Here is a 15,845-nt window from a genome sequence, read left to right as displayed (position 1 = left end):
TAAGTTTTCAACCATACAAAGCTCAAAATAGTTTTGGAAAGGGAACACATCTTCCCCATCTTATGAGTTAAGCAACTACTCCAAGTAGCTGTATTAATGATGCCTTAGAGCAAAGGCCAAGTAGCTCAAATAGCTTAAAATTAGGCCCTTAGGGTTAGCAAAAAAGAAGCAGTTACATCTAGTGAAAAATACATTTTCATGATATAAACAGATTGCCCATGCTTTAGTATCAGTTCTTTCAAAGTGCTGGTGCTCAGGTTTTGCTGGGGTTTTTGGACAGCAGGTTCCTGCCCTGCCTTGCTCTGTAACTTATTACACAACAGTAGAATAAATGTGGTTCTTTAACTGATCACATCAGGAACTGGACAACAGCTCAGGAGCATCTCCTAAAGCCTGGTGCAAAAGAATCAGGCTCAATTCTCCAGAACCCACACAGGAATACTACAGACATGCTCTATTTCTCTTTAGTAGATACCTTCTGACTTTAATTTGCAGCTAAACATTTTTGAGAAGCAGCTAGGAGAAGGCTTAAGACTCCTTGTGTAAGGTGTCTAGAAGTTATTTCTGAAGAAGTAAAAATAATTAGCCCTTTACTTTGTAAGCACAGAATCACAATATCCCACATAATATCCCACACAACAATGTTCATTGCTAAAAAATTGCAGAAGTGGAGTTAAAGGTCAAACATAAGCCAAAATCATCATGAACACTGTTAGAGGAGCTCTTGGAGCATAGAAATAACCAGAGCAATTTTAATTAGACTCTACTACAAATACCAGTTTGTAGGTCTGATTTCAAAAATAAAGCATGACCGATCATCTAAGTTGGACTTGCTACTTTAACTGCAGTAAGTCACAATGTGAACTACCATGCAAGGTTTTTCTGAGAGCTTTCCTGGTACTATTAAAATCAACCTGATGGGACTGAGCTTTCACGTAATGCTGTGCAAGACCTGTAGCTGCAATTGTCTTTGTCCAAAAGGCTGTGGATTCATCATGCAGACTTATTAAACTGAAGTCTTCAAGCAGCATTGACAGTGATGACAACAGTTCTATCAGTTGAAAAGCCCCAAACAAATGTCATAATTCAGTAGCGTTTCCATTATCCATTCCTGTATTATTAAGTTATACCTAACAAAGGTTACGGAGATGAAAGAGACCGTACACATCTGCTAAAGCTGCCATCTAGGATTTTCACATCTTTATTATTCTGTTTTCAGGTAAATATCACTGTAGAAGTCAGAAGATTAGAGAAAATATGATTCTCTATTGTTTGCCTCTCCAAAAGTGTGCAAATATTACCTCAATTACGCATGACTCCACTGTGTGTTGCCTTTACAGCAAAGGAGGGTACTCCATGCAAGCTGTTATTATGATTAAGTACTGTACTATCCAAAGTTGCAGGATAGAAACCATATAGCTTTTGATAAATACACAAAAACAGTTGGTTTTTTTTAGATCTCTAACCTGGAATCAGAACCTTCAGCTGATTCTTGCTCTGCTACTGGCCTTTTAACTGAGGTTAAGCAATCACTTTCGTTTCACTTTTGTTCGTCTCAGTTTTCTCATCTGTAAAAGGGTGAAAGTCACAGTCTTTCACTCCATTTCACAGTTTTTATGACATCTATATATAAAGAGGCCTTTTGAGGAGTATTGTTACTATGAAATATACAATAAGTATGATTCAACATTGGTCTATTTGTCATTGCATTAACAACACTTGCTCTGTCCGTCCAGAAGAAGAGAAGCTTATGTTTTTTATTTCTAAATAATTACTTTACTTTCTTTCTTTGTTTAGGGATAAAATATAACACGGGATTCCAGCAACCAAAAAAAGTAAGTTTTCAGAAGTACATAAAGAAAATTTTACCCATATTCTGAGTATGGAGCACAGATAGAGATGCCTCAGATAAGGCCACTACACCAGAGATGAAGCACTGAAAAGGAAAGATGTATCAAAAGCTTAGCCATGAAAATGCAAAATTTCCTTTTAAAATAGAAATTTGATAAGCTATGCAACTTTAGTTTTATGAGTTTTTTCCTAGACTGAATATTGCTAAAAGATACTGTAAACTTCGCATATATTAATATTCTGTATGAAATCACACTGATCAAATGAATGTCTTGAGAGGTACTTTAAAACAGGCTAAAGAAAAATTCTAATGAAATTCCTCCATCTAGTGGCTGTCCGGCTGCGCGGGGCTGCCTCCAGCCCACATTTAGAGGAGAAGAGCGAACTGTGCGCAGGAACAACCGTGCAGCTGCCGGCTGTTCCCAGATGCCATCACCTGCTCACATCAGGGAGGTGGGATTGACAGCTCCTCTGCAGTTCCAGCCTGACCTTCTGCATCAAGGGTTGCACTGACAGGAGACATTCAATTTTCCCAAAAACTCCAGGGTCATCATCAGCATCATTAAAGGTCCAGAATTCTGGGAAGCCTGAATTTGATAACCTTTAAATATCAGCTGTGTCATGAGTAAATAGGATTGAGCTACAGCCAGTCTTGTAAAGGGTAATATTTAGAAATACATCTGGTATTTACAAAGGCACACTACAGAAACAACCTCTGAAGATGAGAATAGAGTACAACAGTCACCCCCAACAACTAAATAGTGTTTTTCATAACAAATTATCAGTTGGTTTCCCAGTCTGCACACCACATACCACCTTCACTACCAGAGCATCCAATATGAGAAACCTGAATTCTGTAAGTGTCCTAAAACTTGTGTTTAATACTGATCTGTTGTGTTCAAGTTTTGTACAATAATTATCAATTTAAGCAAGTCACCTACAAAATACAATTTGATTTTTTTCTTCTTTTGTCACCAATGTTTTTTGCTATTAATTATGAATCTCTTTTCTGAGACTTTTTTATTCTCTGACCCTTAAACAAGAATGTGACAAGATATAACCTCCATGACAGAACAAATTTGTTACCTATTGCATTGCTTTTTTTAGACAACAAAGACTTGTAAAATTGATTAAGATTTAATCTGCCACCCTGAAAGAGCACGATCCTTCTAATCCCCAACTGTACACCTTAAAATTCACACAGTATCTTATTTTTAAGCCAGTTTTAAATACTATTGGGGAAACACTGAAAATCAAAAAAAAAAAAAATTTAAATTTATAAACCCTCTAAATAACCACTAAGTATTTTGGGTCAGCAGTAAACATTCTGCAACTACATATGCTCCTCTGTTGAAATACTCTTGGTGGTTCATATGACACTCTGATCCAGGTGACCTCAAAATGGAATGACACATAGTTTAACAGGGACCAGAACCTAATTTTAATCTTAGAGGCATAGACAGGATTTAATTCGGCTACTTTGAAAAGCAAGAAGTAATGGAGCACACTTGCTCTTTTTCATTGGGGCATTTCTCTGTTAGTACTGCTGGCATACTGGGCTGTATGCAAGAAGTATTAACAGAGGGATCCCCCAATGAAAAAGAGCAAGTCCCAGAAACCCTTACCCATAGAACTGCTTTACGTACTCAGTTTTCACTGATCTAATCCCAGCCACAGCTTCATTCCCACCTCTTACTGCTTCTCATCCAGTCTCAGTTGCTCTGCTCCCAGGCTCAGCTCTCTCAAGCCTCCCTCTGGGGTCGCCTTCATGCTGCTCTCACCAAACCCACTTTTTGTGTGACGAACCTCCGTGTTTTCACTGACATCCTTCCTGCTTCCCTCTACCCACATTTACATCTCACTCCACCTTACAAACTCTACAAACCCCCCTCCCTTCCCTGTCGGGCTTCACTCTGTGCCAAACTGTCTTCACTGCAAAGATAAATTACCAGCATGGGGGTGGTGGTGGGAAATGCACAACCCAAACAAACAAACCCTGCCATTTGTGTGACAACAGGGGCAGTCTGGAATAATTAAGCAAGTCCTCAAAATACTCAGATACCTTTTTGCAGAAATTTCAACAACATATCTAAGACAAAAGTATCTGTCAAAGTCTGGGTACATCACCTAAAATACAGTAATACAGTTAAACACAAGTAGGAACTGGAATTTACTGGAAATTTAGTTCAGGTTCATCTCAGCCTTTGAGTTTCACATGAGCACAGAACAAAGTGACAAGAGAAGAGCCTGTACCACAGTGCAGTGCTGAGGGCTTGTGGCAATGCTTTTTGTTGTACATTTCTAAAAGTTATGAAAGATCCACATGAAGTGGTGCAAGTTGTAAGTAGTGACAATCTCTGATAGATCTTTAATCTATTTTTCCTCAGCAGGACTGTGTTTCCAGCAATAACCAGGATAGAAGATTAAGAAAAAATACTGCAGACAGAGTAGCAACAGTTAAGCAGAGCGATTCATTAGAGCCATCTGAAAGTGTGCCCACCAAGCTTCAAAGCACCGACAGAAGGCAAAGCAGCATCATGTTTTCTATGAAAGATCAACAGAAAGGTGAAGAAATTAATTCCATCAAGCTCCATAAACGCAGGAGGAGGTTTATAATTAAAAAGAGCCCAATTCTGATTTCCATGAACAGCTCCATTCTCAACCTGCCCACACTTAAATATGAGGATAGAAACAACAGCAAGTGGAAAAGTCTCTATCAGATCCAAGGAGAAAGGAAACGGATTATGAGGGAAACATGTTCAAAATACAAAAGTAATAACAGAAGGATAATCACTCCTTATCATGTGTCTAGAATATTTGTAGAAGATAAATACAGAGTTTTATACTGTGAAGTACCAAAAGCCGGCTGCTCTAACTGGAAACGGGTGCTCATGGTGCTAAATGGGCTGGCCTCCTCCACAAAAGATATCCAGCACAACACAGTGCACTACGGAAACTACCTGAAACGGCTGGATGGCTTTGATCACAATGGAATTTATCACAGGCTCAACACTTACACAAAGATGCTATTTATTCGTGAGCCTTTTGAAAAGCTGGTATCTGCATTTCGGGACAAGTTTGAACATCCGAACAACTACTACCACCCGGTTTTTGGAAAAGCCATCATTTCCAGATACCGTGTCAATGCCACCAAAGAAGCATTAAGGACAGGCTCTGGAGTCAAGTTTAAAGAGTTCATTCAATATCTCCTGGATGTACATAGGCCAGTGGGTATGGATATACACTGGGATCATGTCAATAGGCTTTGCAGCCCATGTTTGATAGACTACGACTTCGTTGGGAAATTTGAAAGTATGGAAGAAGATGCAAACTTTTTCTTGCATTTAATTGGTGCTCCACAAAATTTAACTTTCCCCAAGTTTAAAGATCGCCACTCCAATGAAGAAAGAACTACCACTAAAATTACACAACAGTATTTTGCACAGCTTTCTCCTTCTCAACGACAACAAAGCTATGACTTTTACTATATGGATTACTTGATGTTCAACTACTCAAAACCTTTTGAAGATTTATATTAATTTGAGAGTCAGGATATTTCCACAGTCGCATCAGTTGAATTGTGTAACAAATCCAGATGGCATCTGTTTATATACACTTACCTGTTAGCAAACAATTGGTTTAAGAGCAGGGAAAAACCCAAAACAGAATATAAACAGATGTTTACACCTTCACCTTAATTGCCTCCTTTTTCAAATGATTTTTTTTCTATAATTTCTCCATACGAAATGTATGTACATATATGTATAATATGTCAGGGCCCCCAAATAAAGCACAGAATTTTCCATGCTAGTGTGGCCTGTGTTTGCACTTGGGGGACAGTCTGAAACCAGGGAAGCATGGCTCGAAATTCTAAAGTGCAGCCAGTATTTCAAGCTCTTTACTGTTCAGAAAATAAGTCTGAAAGTAATGGAATAGCAAGAAAGAAAATACACTGAATAATATTTACAGTTTGTTGAAATGTGCAAGGCATGAATCCATACACTAAACAGGCCCTATGTGTTTGAAGGTGGATGTTGACTGCTGTTTCCTGATATTCATAAGTTAGAGAGAAAAAGTCTAATCATACTTAGACTGTTCGTAAACACACTGGTGAAAACAGCTAATACTTAATGACCATGTGAGAGCAGTATTAAACCAGATGTTGCAATTCAGAGCGAGGATGTGTTCTCCCCCTTCAATATTTCCCTTATGGCACGTTCATCTGCAAAAAGATAAAATGCAGGCGAACATTTGCATCTTTATAAGTGTTATTAAAATTCTTTTAATCCTTTGCATTAACATAAATCTCTGGTTTAATCTTCATAGTCACCAGGAATATCAAATCTTTCCATCATAATAACAAGCAAGAATAAATGCCACTTCCTGCCCAACAGGGTAGTTCTTTCATTGCTGCAGACAATTTGCACTTGTTTATTTTAGTAACAATTATATCTGACTTAACATGCAAAAAATATTCCAGGTGTTTTAGTTCAATTCCTATGCTTGAGAGGACTTTCTCATGTCTACCAGAGTGTCTTGTGAGAATAAAATACTTTACATTCCATTAGTAACTGTCTCTAGTCACAGAATATTCTGATTTGGAAGGGACCCACAAGAATTATTAAGCCCAACTCTCAAGTGAATGACCCATACAGGGATTGAACCCCCAACCATGGCATTATCAGCACCATGCTCTGATCAACTGACCCAATCTCAGCTTTGTAAATTTTCACTCAAATTCTGTACACAGAACCCTTGTTAATATGTCATTTATCCACTTGACATGATGATATTTAAGCTGGCCATACTGGAACAAGGATCAGATTCCATCACCCCTGGACTCCCCAATAACTTCTACAATTTATTTTTCACAACCAAGAATTCCACCACAACTGGCACTGTACAAATGTAAACACTTAAGAAACAACGCTTGTTTCAATCTGTTCCCAGGTTCAGATCCTCATACAGATAGCTTCATGCATCACAAGCATTGGCATTACAGTTTCCCCAGAAACACCCAGTATATTTTTTGGGTTTTAAAAATTTTAATAGGGAAAAGATTGTTTCAAAATACCTTGTAGTGAAAGCTTCAATGGCAAATACTTTACATATCAAGTCCGACATCACATTTTCTATTTTTGTTCAGAGACAAATTGGTTGCATTAGAAAAGTAATGTGTAACTTACACTGATCCATGAAACTAGTTACCCTTCTCTGTCTGCCCAAGCTCCTCATCACTGCCTTGCTGCTGCAGCAGCCCCCCATCCATCCCACTTTTCCACACACTCAAAGACCTGTTGATCTGCTCACATGACTGCTGAACAGCTTTTTAATTCAAAGCAATGTTTCTGCTAGTCTAGCTCAGATCAGCAGTAACAAGCTGGGGTCTATTAGCTCGGACAGCCCTGCCAACAGGCAGGCATGGCCAACAGCCTCATTCAACAGGTCACAGACAGGAGCATCCAGGGGAAAACAAGGCACAGGAGTCACTTCCTAATGCAGACGGAGCAGATCCTGATAGTGGTGGGAGTTCTTAGGGGGTGGATTGGGGTCTGAGGAGTCATAGCCAAGACCACCACTAGGAATTTAAGTTAAGCTATAATGATATTAAGTGCTCTGAGAAGTGGTGGTGTTCTGATGGATGCAAATGATGGTCTGTAGCTACAGAAATCAGTCACCAACACAAGGAGAGGATACACTGGATATTGTAGCCCTCTTAGGTTTTTTTCAGGGTCTGATCCTGTGAGGTGGTCAGTGTACCAGAGCTCAGTGTGCTCAGCTTATTCCAGTTGGCAGGTGAACTTCCACTAGGAGAAGAATCTCAACTCATTGCAGCACCATTGCAGCAAAGGGAACATGGGTCAGCTCTGTGAGGCAAGCAGAATAAAACTGAGCATCATCTGTATTCAGATGTCTGCTGGTTTTAGAGTGCTTTAAGGGTAAGACTGAGGGACTTAATCCTTCAGCTGGATTCACATTGAAGACCTGACTCTCCTTCCTCCTCCTTCCTCCTCCCAGTTCCTTTTCAGTTTAATCTACACATCCACATAAATTCATACAGTCACATTTACATCTGAAAGGCTTGGTACATTCCCAGATCAGTAAGTGCTCACTGTATGAGTAGAAAAAAATACCAGCAATACCAGTGCAAAATTGCACTTCTGATTGTATCAAACCAGTGCTTTACCTACCACTACCCCCTCCATATCTATTTTAATTAATTCACAGTGAAAAATAACAAGAGGTAAGTTAATTTTTTAATCACAAATGAAGGTGAAGATTTTGACAGGGTTTATTTTGTCTGGGATAACAACAATTTTTTAAACAAAAACTGATCAACGATTTGCATGTTTATAACAAGCTGTATATGGCACAGTAGTATCTGTTTTACAGTTTCTCAAGGAAGGAAGAAGCATCCTTCTAATAATCACAGGTACTTAATACTGGCCAGTTGGATTAATTTGGCTTCGTTACTTTCAGCTCCTATTCCCTGCTGAGTAGTAGAAACAAGGTAACAAGTGGTTTTAAAAGAATATTTCTAAAAATGCGTTTTACAGCCAGAAGAAATGCAATACCTTGAACAAAAAATATCCACGGCAGCAGACAAGTAAACTAATATTTTCATGTCAAGCAAAATTTTTAAGTAAAAACCAATAATTTTGGCAAAATTGTGGTAAGATTTCAGACTGTTTATTTCCCTTTGGATGATCTTGTCTTTTTCCCCCCCACATATAGGATCTTGTCATTTTCATTTCAATGCAACTGAATTTTTTCAGAGGTGTTCATTCTGAATTCATTCCCATATTTTATCCTCTTCATAGAAAAATATTTCATTTCTTATGGGAAGTGGAAATTAAAATCTGCACAAGAAAATTCTGTTTTCAAACAGTCTAGCTCAGAGGTCAGCCAAGGTAAATATTAGACAAAATAATTTTGTCAATCCGGTTGGATTTTTAATTCCTCTTGATGTATCTTAGCTAAGAGGTAAATTTTGTTACTACTGGACTGATTACTGAGATGTACTCCTATCTCTCACTTAAAGATTTTCAATATTTTTACTCCTGATCCTTTTCTGCCTTTCCCCTCTACTCACAACTCCGACTGCCCTAGAACTTTGCCCACCCTTGAGTTAGTAACTAGAAATAGCTCAGGTACTGAAAGCAGTCCAACTGGCACAGCACCTTCCCCCCACACAGGTTAAACAAACCTGCTTTCCAGGCTCATTCATCTGTGCTTAGCTTGCTTCCAGCACTGGGGACGCTTCACTTGATTCTATTTGAGGCAGCTCTCCATTATATTGACAACTATTCTCCAGTATATTGACAACTCCTAAAATCCATATTTCCCACCTTGGGATTTCATGGCCAGCATATTAGGAGTAAAATGCTCACAGTGTCAATTCAGAGGTAAGGACCCTGCTAAAGCAGTCACAGAAGGTGAGGTGTGAAGGCACACAAACACAACAGAACAGAATCTCCCGCCATACACCTCAAAGTGGTCTAAAGCCTATAGCAGAAAAAGGGATTAACACAGACACAAAAACAAATTGTGTAAACTAAGTGTGCAGTCTGCTATGTCCTTTTGCAGAGTCTGAAACTGAAGACAGCAGTAATACTTTAATTAAGGGATAATTTAAGAATTTCATATTGGGATGCTCTTTAAGTGAAATTCTTTAAGATCTAAGCAAAGTCATGTTCTTGAGACCTTTGTGTACCCAAAAAAGTCATCCTTGCAATGTGCACAAATTGAGTGATGGTGATTTGCTGGTATTTTTATCATTTAAGTCCCTCTACTACAATATCTACTTACCATGGCTGACCTTATACCAGAAGCTATGGGGGTTTAAACCAGAAGTTTATGGGGGCTTATGCCTCCAAAAATAAAGGAATCAAGATATTAAAATGGGTTTTCTTAACTCCTTATGTCCATAACTTTTCAAAATTACCATGATGGGGTTCCAATGCTTTCTTCCATAACATTCACCAAAGTTTGAGCACATCAGACTGCACAATGTCAAAAGAGAATATGAATTGAGGATAGGAGTTCACTCTTTTTTTGGCCACAATTTGGACTCAATGATTTCAGAGGTCTTTTCCAACTTAATTGATTCTGCAATTTGGTTTACTGGTTTACAGCTTATATAATGATCGAAGTAAAGAGTTTTAAAAGTTTTTAAACTGTAGGTACTGAATTCTGGTGATTCCCTTCCTCCCCTGCCTCATTTGAGCAACTTACTGAGATAATCCACTCTTTGGATGATCAAACAGTACCTTTTTTGAGAGAGAGGGATACACAGAGTAAGGGAGAGGCACATACATGGACTGCATGTACTACACTGTACAATAATTAAATCCCATTTCTTTGCACTACTTTTCCTATTTGGGCAACACCATCACTGACAGCAAGAGCACACCTATGACAAATCCATGTATAATTATCTGCTAATATACACCCAGAAAAAGTGCATAGGAAAATCCCCATGCAAATAGCATTATATATACTAAGGCACCTACAAACTTACAAATGCATGGAGGGAGCAATAATGCCAAAAGAATTAATTGGCCAATGAATTCAATGTATATAAAACACATGCTTTTTTTTTTTTACGTAGTTGTTCTTAGTTTCTTTGTACAATAGTACAAATTAATTTGTCAGGCCAACTCAAATGGTACCACATTACCAGGAATGAACAGAAAAAAAGGGAACTTTCTTTTCTGATGTTGTTTCTCTTAACCATGGTTGCTTTCTTGATACAGGTTGCTGACACTGAGATGAAGGTTGTTTTTTTCCTACCCCCAACAGGAAATCACAGAGGTAGCTGGGCATATTTGGAATACACTGTACAAATCCCAGCCTCACCATTTTAACTTCAGTGACATTGGAACACATCTGCATGCCACACCAGTTCGTTTTCAGAGCACAACATGAGAGACAAGGCTGAGCACAGCCTGTTTGAGCTGATACTGCTTCAAGGGATGATTGTCAGGTTGGCATTGTTATGTGCAGGGATTTCAAAGCCTCAGCATGCACCGGCACTCTCCTGAATAATGACTTGGGAAGTGTCCCAAGCTTCATGTGGCAAGATGCATGTAACTAATTTTTGTCCAAAGACAACAGCTACTTAAGAAGGACCAGCAATTTCCTTGGTTTCTCTCTCTGGAACCTCACAGCAAGTCTGTAAACAAATATCTCTAATGTCGTCCAACATGACACTGCTGTAAAAAATGCACCAGAGTCAAGAACAAGACACCTTTTTCCATTAGCTACTCTGATATTTATCAGTGGTAAGTCACTTGTGCCAAAATTTCTCAGAACTATCCATTCCAATAGAGGTGCCCAGAATTAAACATGCAGTAAAGATTCACAATGGATTCAAGTTTTAAGAATGGCAGGCACTCGCCCATTACACAGTTCAATTGAATCCTGGAATATGTGAAAGCATTATTCACAGTGCATCACTTGAGCAGTAAGGGCAAGGCAGCCTAGAACTGACAGAGAAGACGAAGACACACATGACTAAGCCTTGCTCACTGCAATGAAACTATTTGGATAATATATTATGAAGCAATTGACACAGTTAGTTGTGACTCATGCTAGAGAATAAGAACATTTGCTTTACCACAAGTCTAATAGAAACATTCAACCTTGTAAAATTATTTTCTGGTCTGGTTTAAGGAAGAACTCCAAATATTTAGTTTAAAATGACATGTTGGGAAGTCCTATGCATACACACACGTCAGTGCACAACTAAATTGCACCTAGTAAGGAGCATATGTAAATAACACCTTCTATGTGGATAAATCTTTTAAGAGTCATTTTCCAGGCAGCTTGTGACATGGTGACTATTACAGGGTTAGACAAATAAGCTTGTTCAAATTCTGCCATCTGTTGCCATTTTTGCCACTAACTTTTTTTTTTTTTACTGAAGACACAGTTATCAGAATTGCAGCAGAAGTCAAGTTTTCCATTATGTACCTACTTTGCATGAGACCCAAATTCTTCTGTTTAAATTCAACAATTACAGCAGTGCTGGCCCTGTGTTTCACATTCAGCTTTATGGGATCTCTACGGGTGATCTTTTCCAATAGTGTCCTCTTTTTTTGTCTTGGGGTGACTTTATGATGTGTATCTCATATCGCTGCCCTATGCCCAGAAATTAACTTTGTGCCTTTCTATGCCTCTAAACTGAGCCTGAGAGGGGGAAGGAAAAACTGAGCAAAACTTTTTCAAAGCAGTTTGCAGCTTGTTCAAGGTCACACAGAGATAGCAACTTTTGCCCAGCTGTGGCAGGGGAGGGAGGAGGCACCCGGCTGGCTGCTTTCCAGTCAGCTTTTGGCCAGTGGTTCAGCTTCTTTTTCTCCGGAGAGAGACTGAGAGCTGAATTTTTTTTTCCTTTCCTGGACTTTCAGATTTTCTCCCTTTTCCACTGGACTGCTACAATATCAGAACACATCAGGAGGACTTTCCACTGAGCACAGAGGGCCTGGCCCTGGGCCAAGCCCCAGCTCCAAGGAGACCAAAGGGAGGACTCTAATGCTTTCCCAGGTTTTTTCTCCACAGTGAGAGATTTTATTATTCAGCATTATTATCCTTTTCCTGTGTGTTTGTTAAATAAATAGTTTTTATCTCTTTCACTTTCCTTTGAGGAAAATTTACTTTTCCCCGAACCTGGGGGGGGAGGGCTGGTTGTGCCTTCTCGCAGAGGATATATTTCTAAATTTGGCCAAATCAGAACATTTTTTCATAGAACTTAAAATTACACTGTCAAGTTAGGGAAAATGAAGGAGGCTTTCTCAATCTCCAGTTATTCTCCAATCTGGGAATTCTGTCCAGATTTATTTTCACTTAAGATAGGAAATTTCCTTTCAGCATATCCAAACATAAGCATGTCACGAGCTGCAAAAGGTGTTAAGACTATGTTCAAGCAGAGAGAACAGCAGCATGGGAAGCAATGGCCTAAGGCAACTGCACTAAGGTCTTGTCCCAATCCATTAAACACTAGTGGAGATGGCTTCTTTCCCAAGAAAGGAAAGCTTCAGGCTACAGTTCACCTTCAAATTCATGGATACAGACTAACATACATTATGATCACAAGAAAAAGTTATTTTATCTTTGTTTTAAGTGTGCATGCAGTCAGTATAACCCTTCCTATGTGCCATGATGGACCCACAGACAAGTCATGTGAAGGTGATGCCAGCCCACATACAGATCCCTGCACTGAAGTCCACAGGGCACAGTTTTAGCTGTCTGTTCTGCAAAAGGTCAAAGAGCTGACCTGTTTCTACAGTGTTCATTCACAACAATAATCCTACACCTAGTAGTAGCCAGGTATGCTAATGCTTAGGGCAGGTAACTGGGAGCTTTGGCCTACGGTTTGCCTGTTATCTGACTGGTTTGGGTCTCATCTAGAATTGCTCCACTTATCTTTCCCCATCTCTGATGAGGAGGAAAATCCAGGAATGGTATAATATTTAGTGGTTTATACTACATTTTATTTATTGATCTCAAATTCATTTAATTCACCTATTGCAAAATATAATGGAAAGGAGTTTTCCCCACCAATGTTACCAGAATATTTTTTTCTTATTGATACCAGAAAAGCAAACAACAAACAAAAAACAAACAAACAAACAAGCAAAAAACCCCTCCACCAATAAAACAGACAATGTGATAGAGCAAGAGGCTGCAATATTTATATTGTCTCACATTATGTTTCTCCACTGAAATCCATACAGACATGAATCCTGCTCAAGTGACACACTGTGTACTCATCAAGGTGATACTGTCTTTATAAATCAGGCATACAGTGACCATTTCAGGCACTGTGGAAAACACAGCAGACATAATATGAGGTGGGCTATGAATCTGACAATTTATCCATGTTTATCCTTGAAAAAAGGGGGTTTATTTTTATTATCTAAAATAAATCTGAGAACTTCATTAGATCGTCCCACCAAAATTGAATGTCAGGTTTATATTACAGTCTACAAAGCACACAGCAGCTGGTAATGATCAAAAACATTTTACCTTGGAGCTCTTTCATAGTGAGTTTCAGAATTGACTGTTCAGAATAAAAAGCTAGGCCTGCCATACTTGACTGAAACATACAGCTTATGAACACTCCAGAATGAACATGGGAAGAAGTATAATCAATTTTAGAAAAAATCAGAAGATAAAAGGGTTGATGGTACACCCCATTTATCCCTTTTCTCCCCTGTCACAAGGAGCTACTTCTCCCCCACTATTCACCATTTTAAATTATGAGAAATAAGTAATACCCAGGATTACAATAAAGACTGGTTTCAAACACATTTTCCCTCCCTACCTTCATGTCCAAAATCTGTTTCCTTGCAGCTATACCTGACAAGCAAAGTACTCTGAGGTAACACCTTCCAAAATCCTGAGCTTCCCAATCCAACTGGACTTGAAGGTGTTGTCTTGCCTGTTTCTGCAGTAAAAGGAAGTACTGACACAGCTATTTAAGGAGCGTTGTCCACTCACTAACTTTTTATCAACCTGTGAGTGTCCAAACCTCTAAAGTATCGGGCTCCTCTTTTCTTGCCTTCAATTCAGATTTTATGTTGTAGCCTTGCAGATTATCTGCAACCAGAATGGTTTGAAACGAAATGGGTTTGTTTCTCACATATCAAAATCTCCTATTCCTCCTGAAACATCCATAAAGAAATAGGGCTGGGGAGAAACTACACTGTCTGGTTTTAAATGGTCTGAATCTTCTCAGAACTTTTAAATGCTCCTGCATTTGGACTAACACCTACCTTTTGCAGGTTTAGCATGTGGCATAAGTGTAGAATGATGCAAAACTGACGGGTCTGCTAGTTTCGAAAACCTAAGTCATAGTGTGGATTCATGTTCTCCCTGACAGCAATCAAAACCTGCAGATACACTCAGCTTCACTAATCCAAATCTGTGGAAGAAATGCTAATACAAATCTGAGTAGATACATCTACACTTCAGTTCTGCCTTCATTGACTGATTGGTAATTAAGGCATATATTTGGTTCCAGAGATATAGAAAAAACCCCAAATCCCAAAGGAAGCAGTTGAATCTGAGCCCAAGGTTATTAATCATACTGCCTCTAATTGTATATAAAGTATTTTTACTCCCTCAAAAATGTTTTTTTTTTAATACTATGGGATTTAAATATGTCACAATATTCTGGATATCTTGATTAAATCTCCTTTAATATACTGCCTCCGAATAATTCGTCATTTATTTAACAGAAATGAAGAACTCTTACTAATCATTAAGATTAAGCAGAATTTTTAGCCTGACTAGACTAGCAACAAAAGTTGATAAGGGGATTTTTTTTTTTCTTAAACAGTGCTTTTTACTGTCTTCTTGTAATTAAAGTTTCAACCAAGGTCCCATTAGGCTGATAGTGATCCCCCCTGTGAATCAGACAGACCCTCAAGTCTTCAAGTTTCTAGAGTAAAGTCTCATTGGTGACTAGCATCTGGGAAGGGTTTGACTAAATCAAGTGAAAACTCACTAAGATTAAAAGCCTAAAGAATTTTGCTCCTCATTGACATTTAAAATACTTTCTACATCATTCCCCTGATTCAGCCAGATCACATGTCCTCACAAAGCACTACACGGGTTACTTTAGCCTACCTTCCCTTGCAGTCAACCATGTATGGGTGCCAATTTCATGTCAGGCAGCCAAAGTGCACTAAAGCTCACTACAAATGCCCTCCCTCATTCAGTGGCCCCTCAGGATTAGGGCACAAAAATCAGTCCAGTAGAAGTCAGGGAGGACACAGAACCTTTGCCAAGCAGGAAGCCAAGGGAGGGGAAGGAGAAGGGGAAGGGGAAAGGGGAAAGGGGAAAGGTGGAAAGGGAAAGGGGAAAGGGGAAAGGGGAAAGGGGAAAGGGGAAAGGGGAAAGGGGAAAGGGGAAAGGGGAAAGGGGAAAGGGAAAAGGGAAAGGGAAAAGGGAAAGGGAAAAGGGAAAGGGAAAAGGGAAAGGGAAAGGGG

At 39.0% G+C, this 15,845-nt stretch overlaps 1 protein-coding gene across 1 annotated transcript; it reads left to right on the top strand.

Moving 5' to 3' along the window:
• Positions 1-1,682: 1,682 nt before the first annotated feature.
• On the top strand, positions 1,683-5,661 carry CHST8 (carbohydrate sulfotransferase 8; the record flags this gene model as incomplete). The annotated part of the gene is made up of 2 exons (XM_017736555.1): positions 1,683-1,835; positions 4,242-5,661. Coding segments are annotated over 2 exons (1,302 nt in total), but the record flags the coding sequence as incomplete, so codon positions are not given.
• Positions 5,662-15,845: the final 10,184 nt, after the last annotated feature.

The sequence above is a fragment of the Corvus brachyrhynchos genome, unplaced genomic scaffold (genome assembly GCF_000691975.1).
Source record: "Corvus brachyrhynchos isolate BGI_N302 unplaced genomic scaffold, ASM69197v1 scaffold66, whole genome shotgun sequence".
In the NCBI taxonomy this organism is placed as follows: domain Eukaryota; kingdom Metazoa; phylum Chordata; class Aves; order Passeriformes; family Corvidae; genus Corvus; species Corvus brachyrhynchos.
Note: the sequence above shows the minus strand (reverse complement) of the source record. Positions and strands in the feature narration are given on the sequence as shown.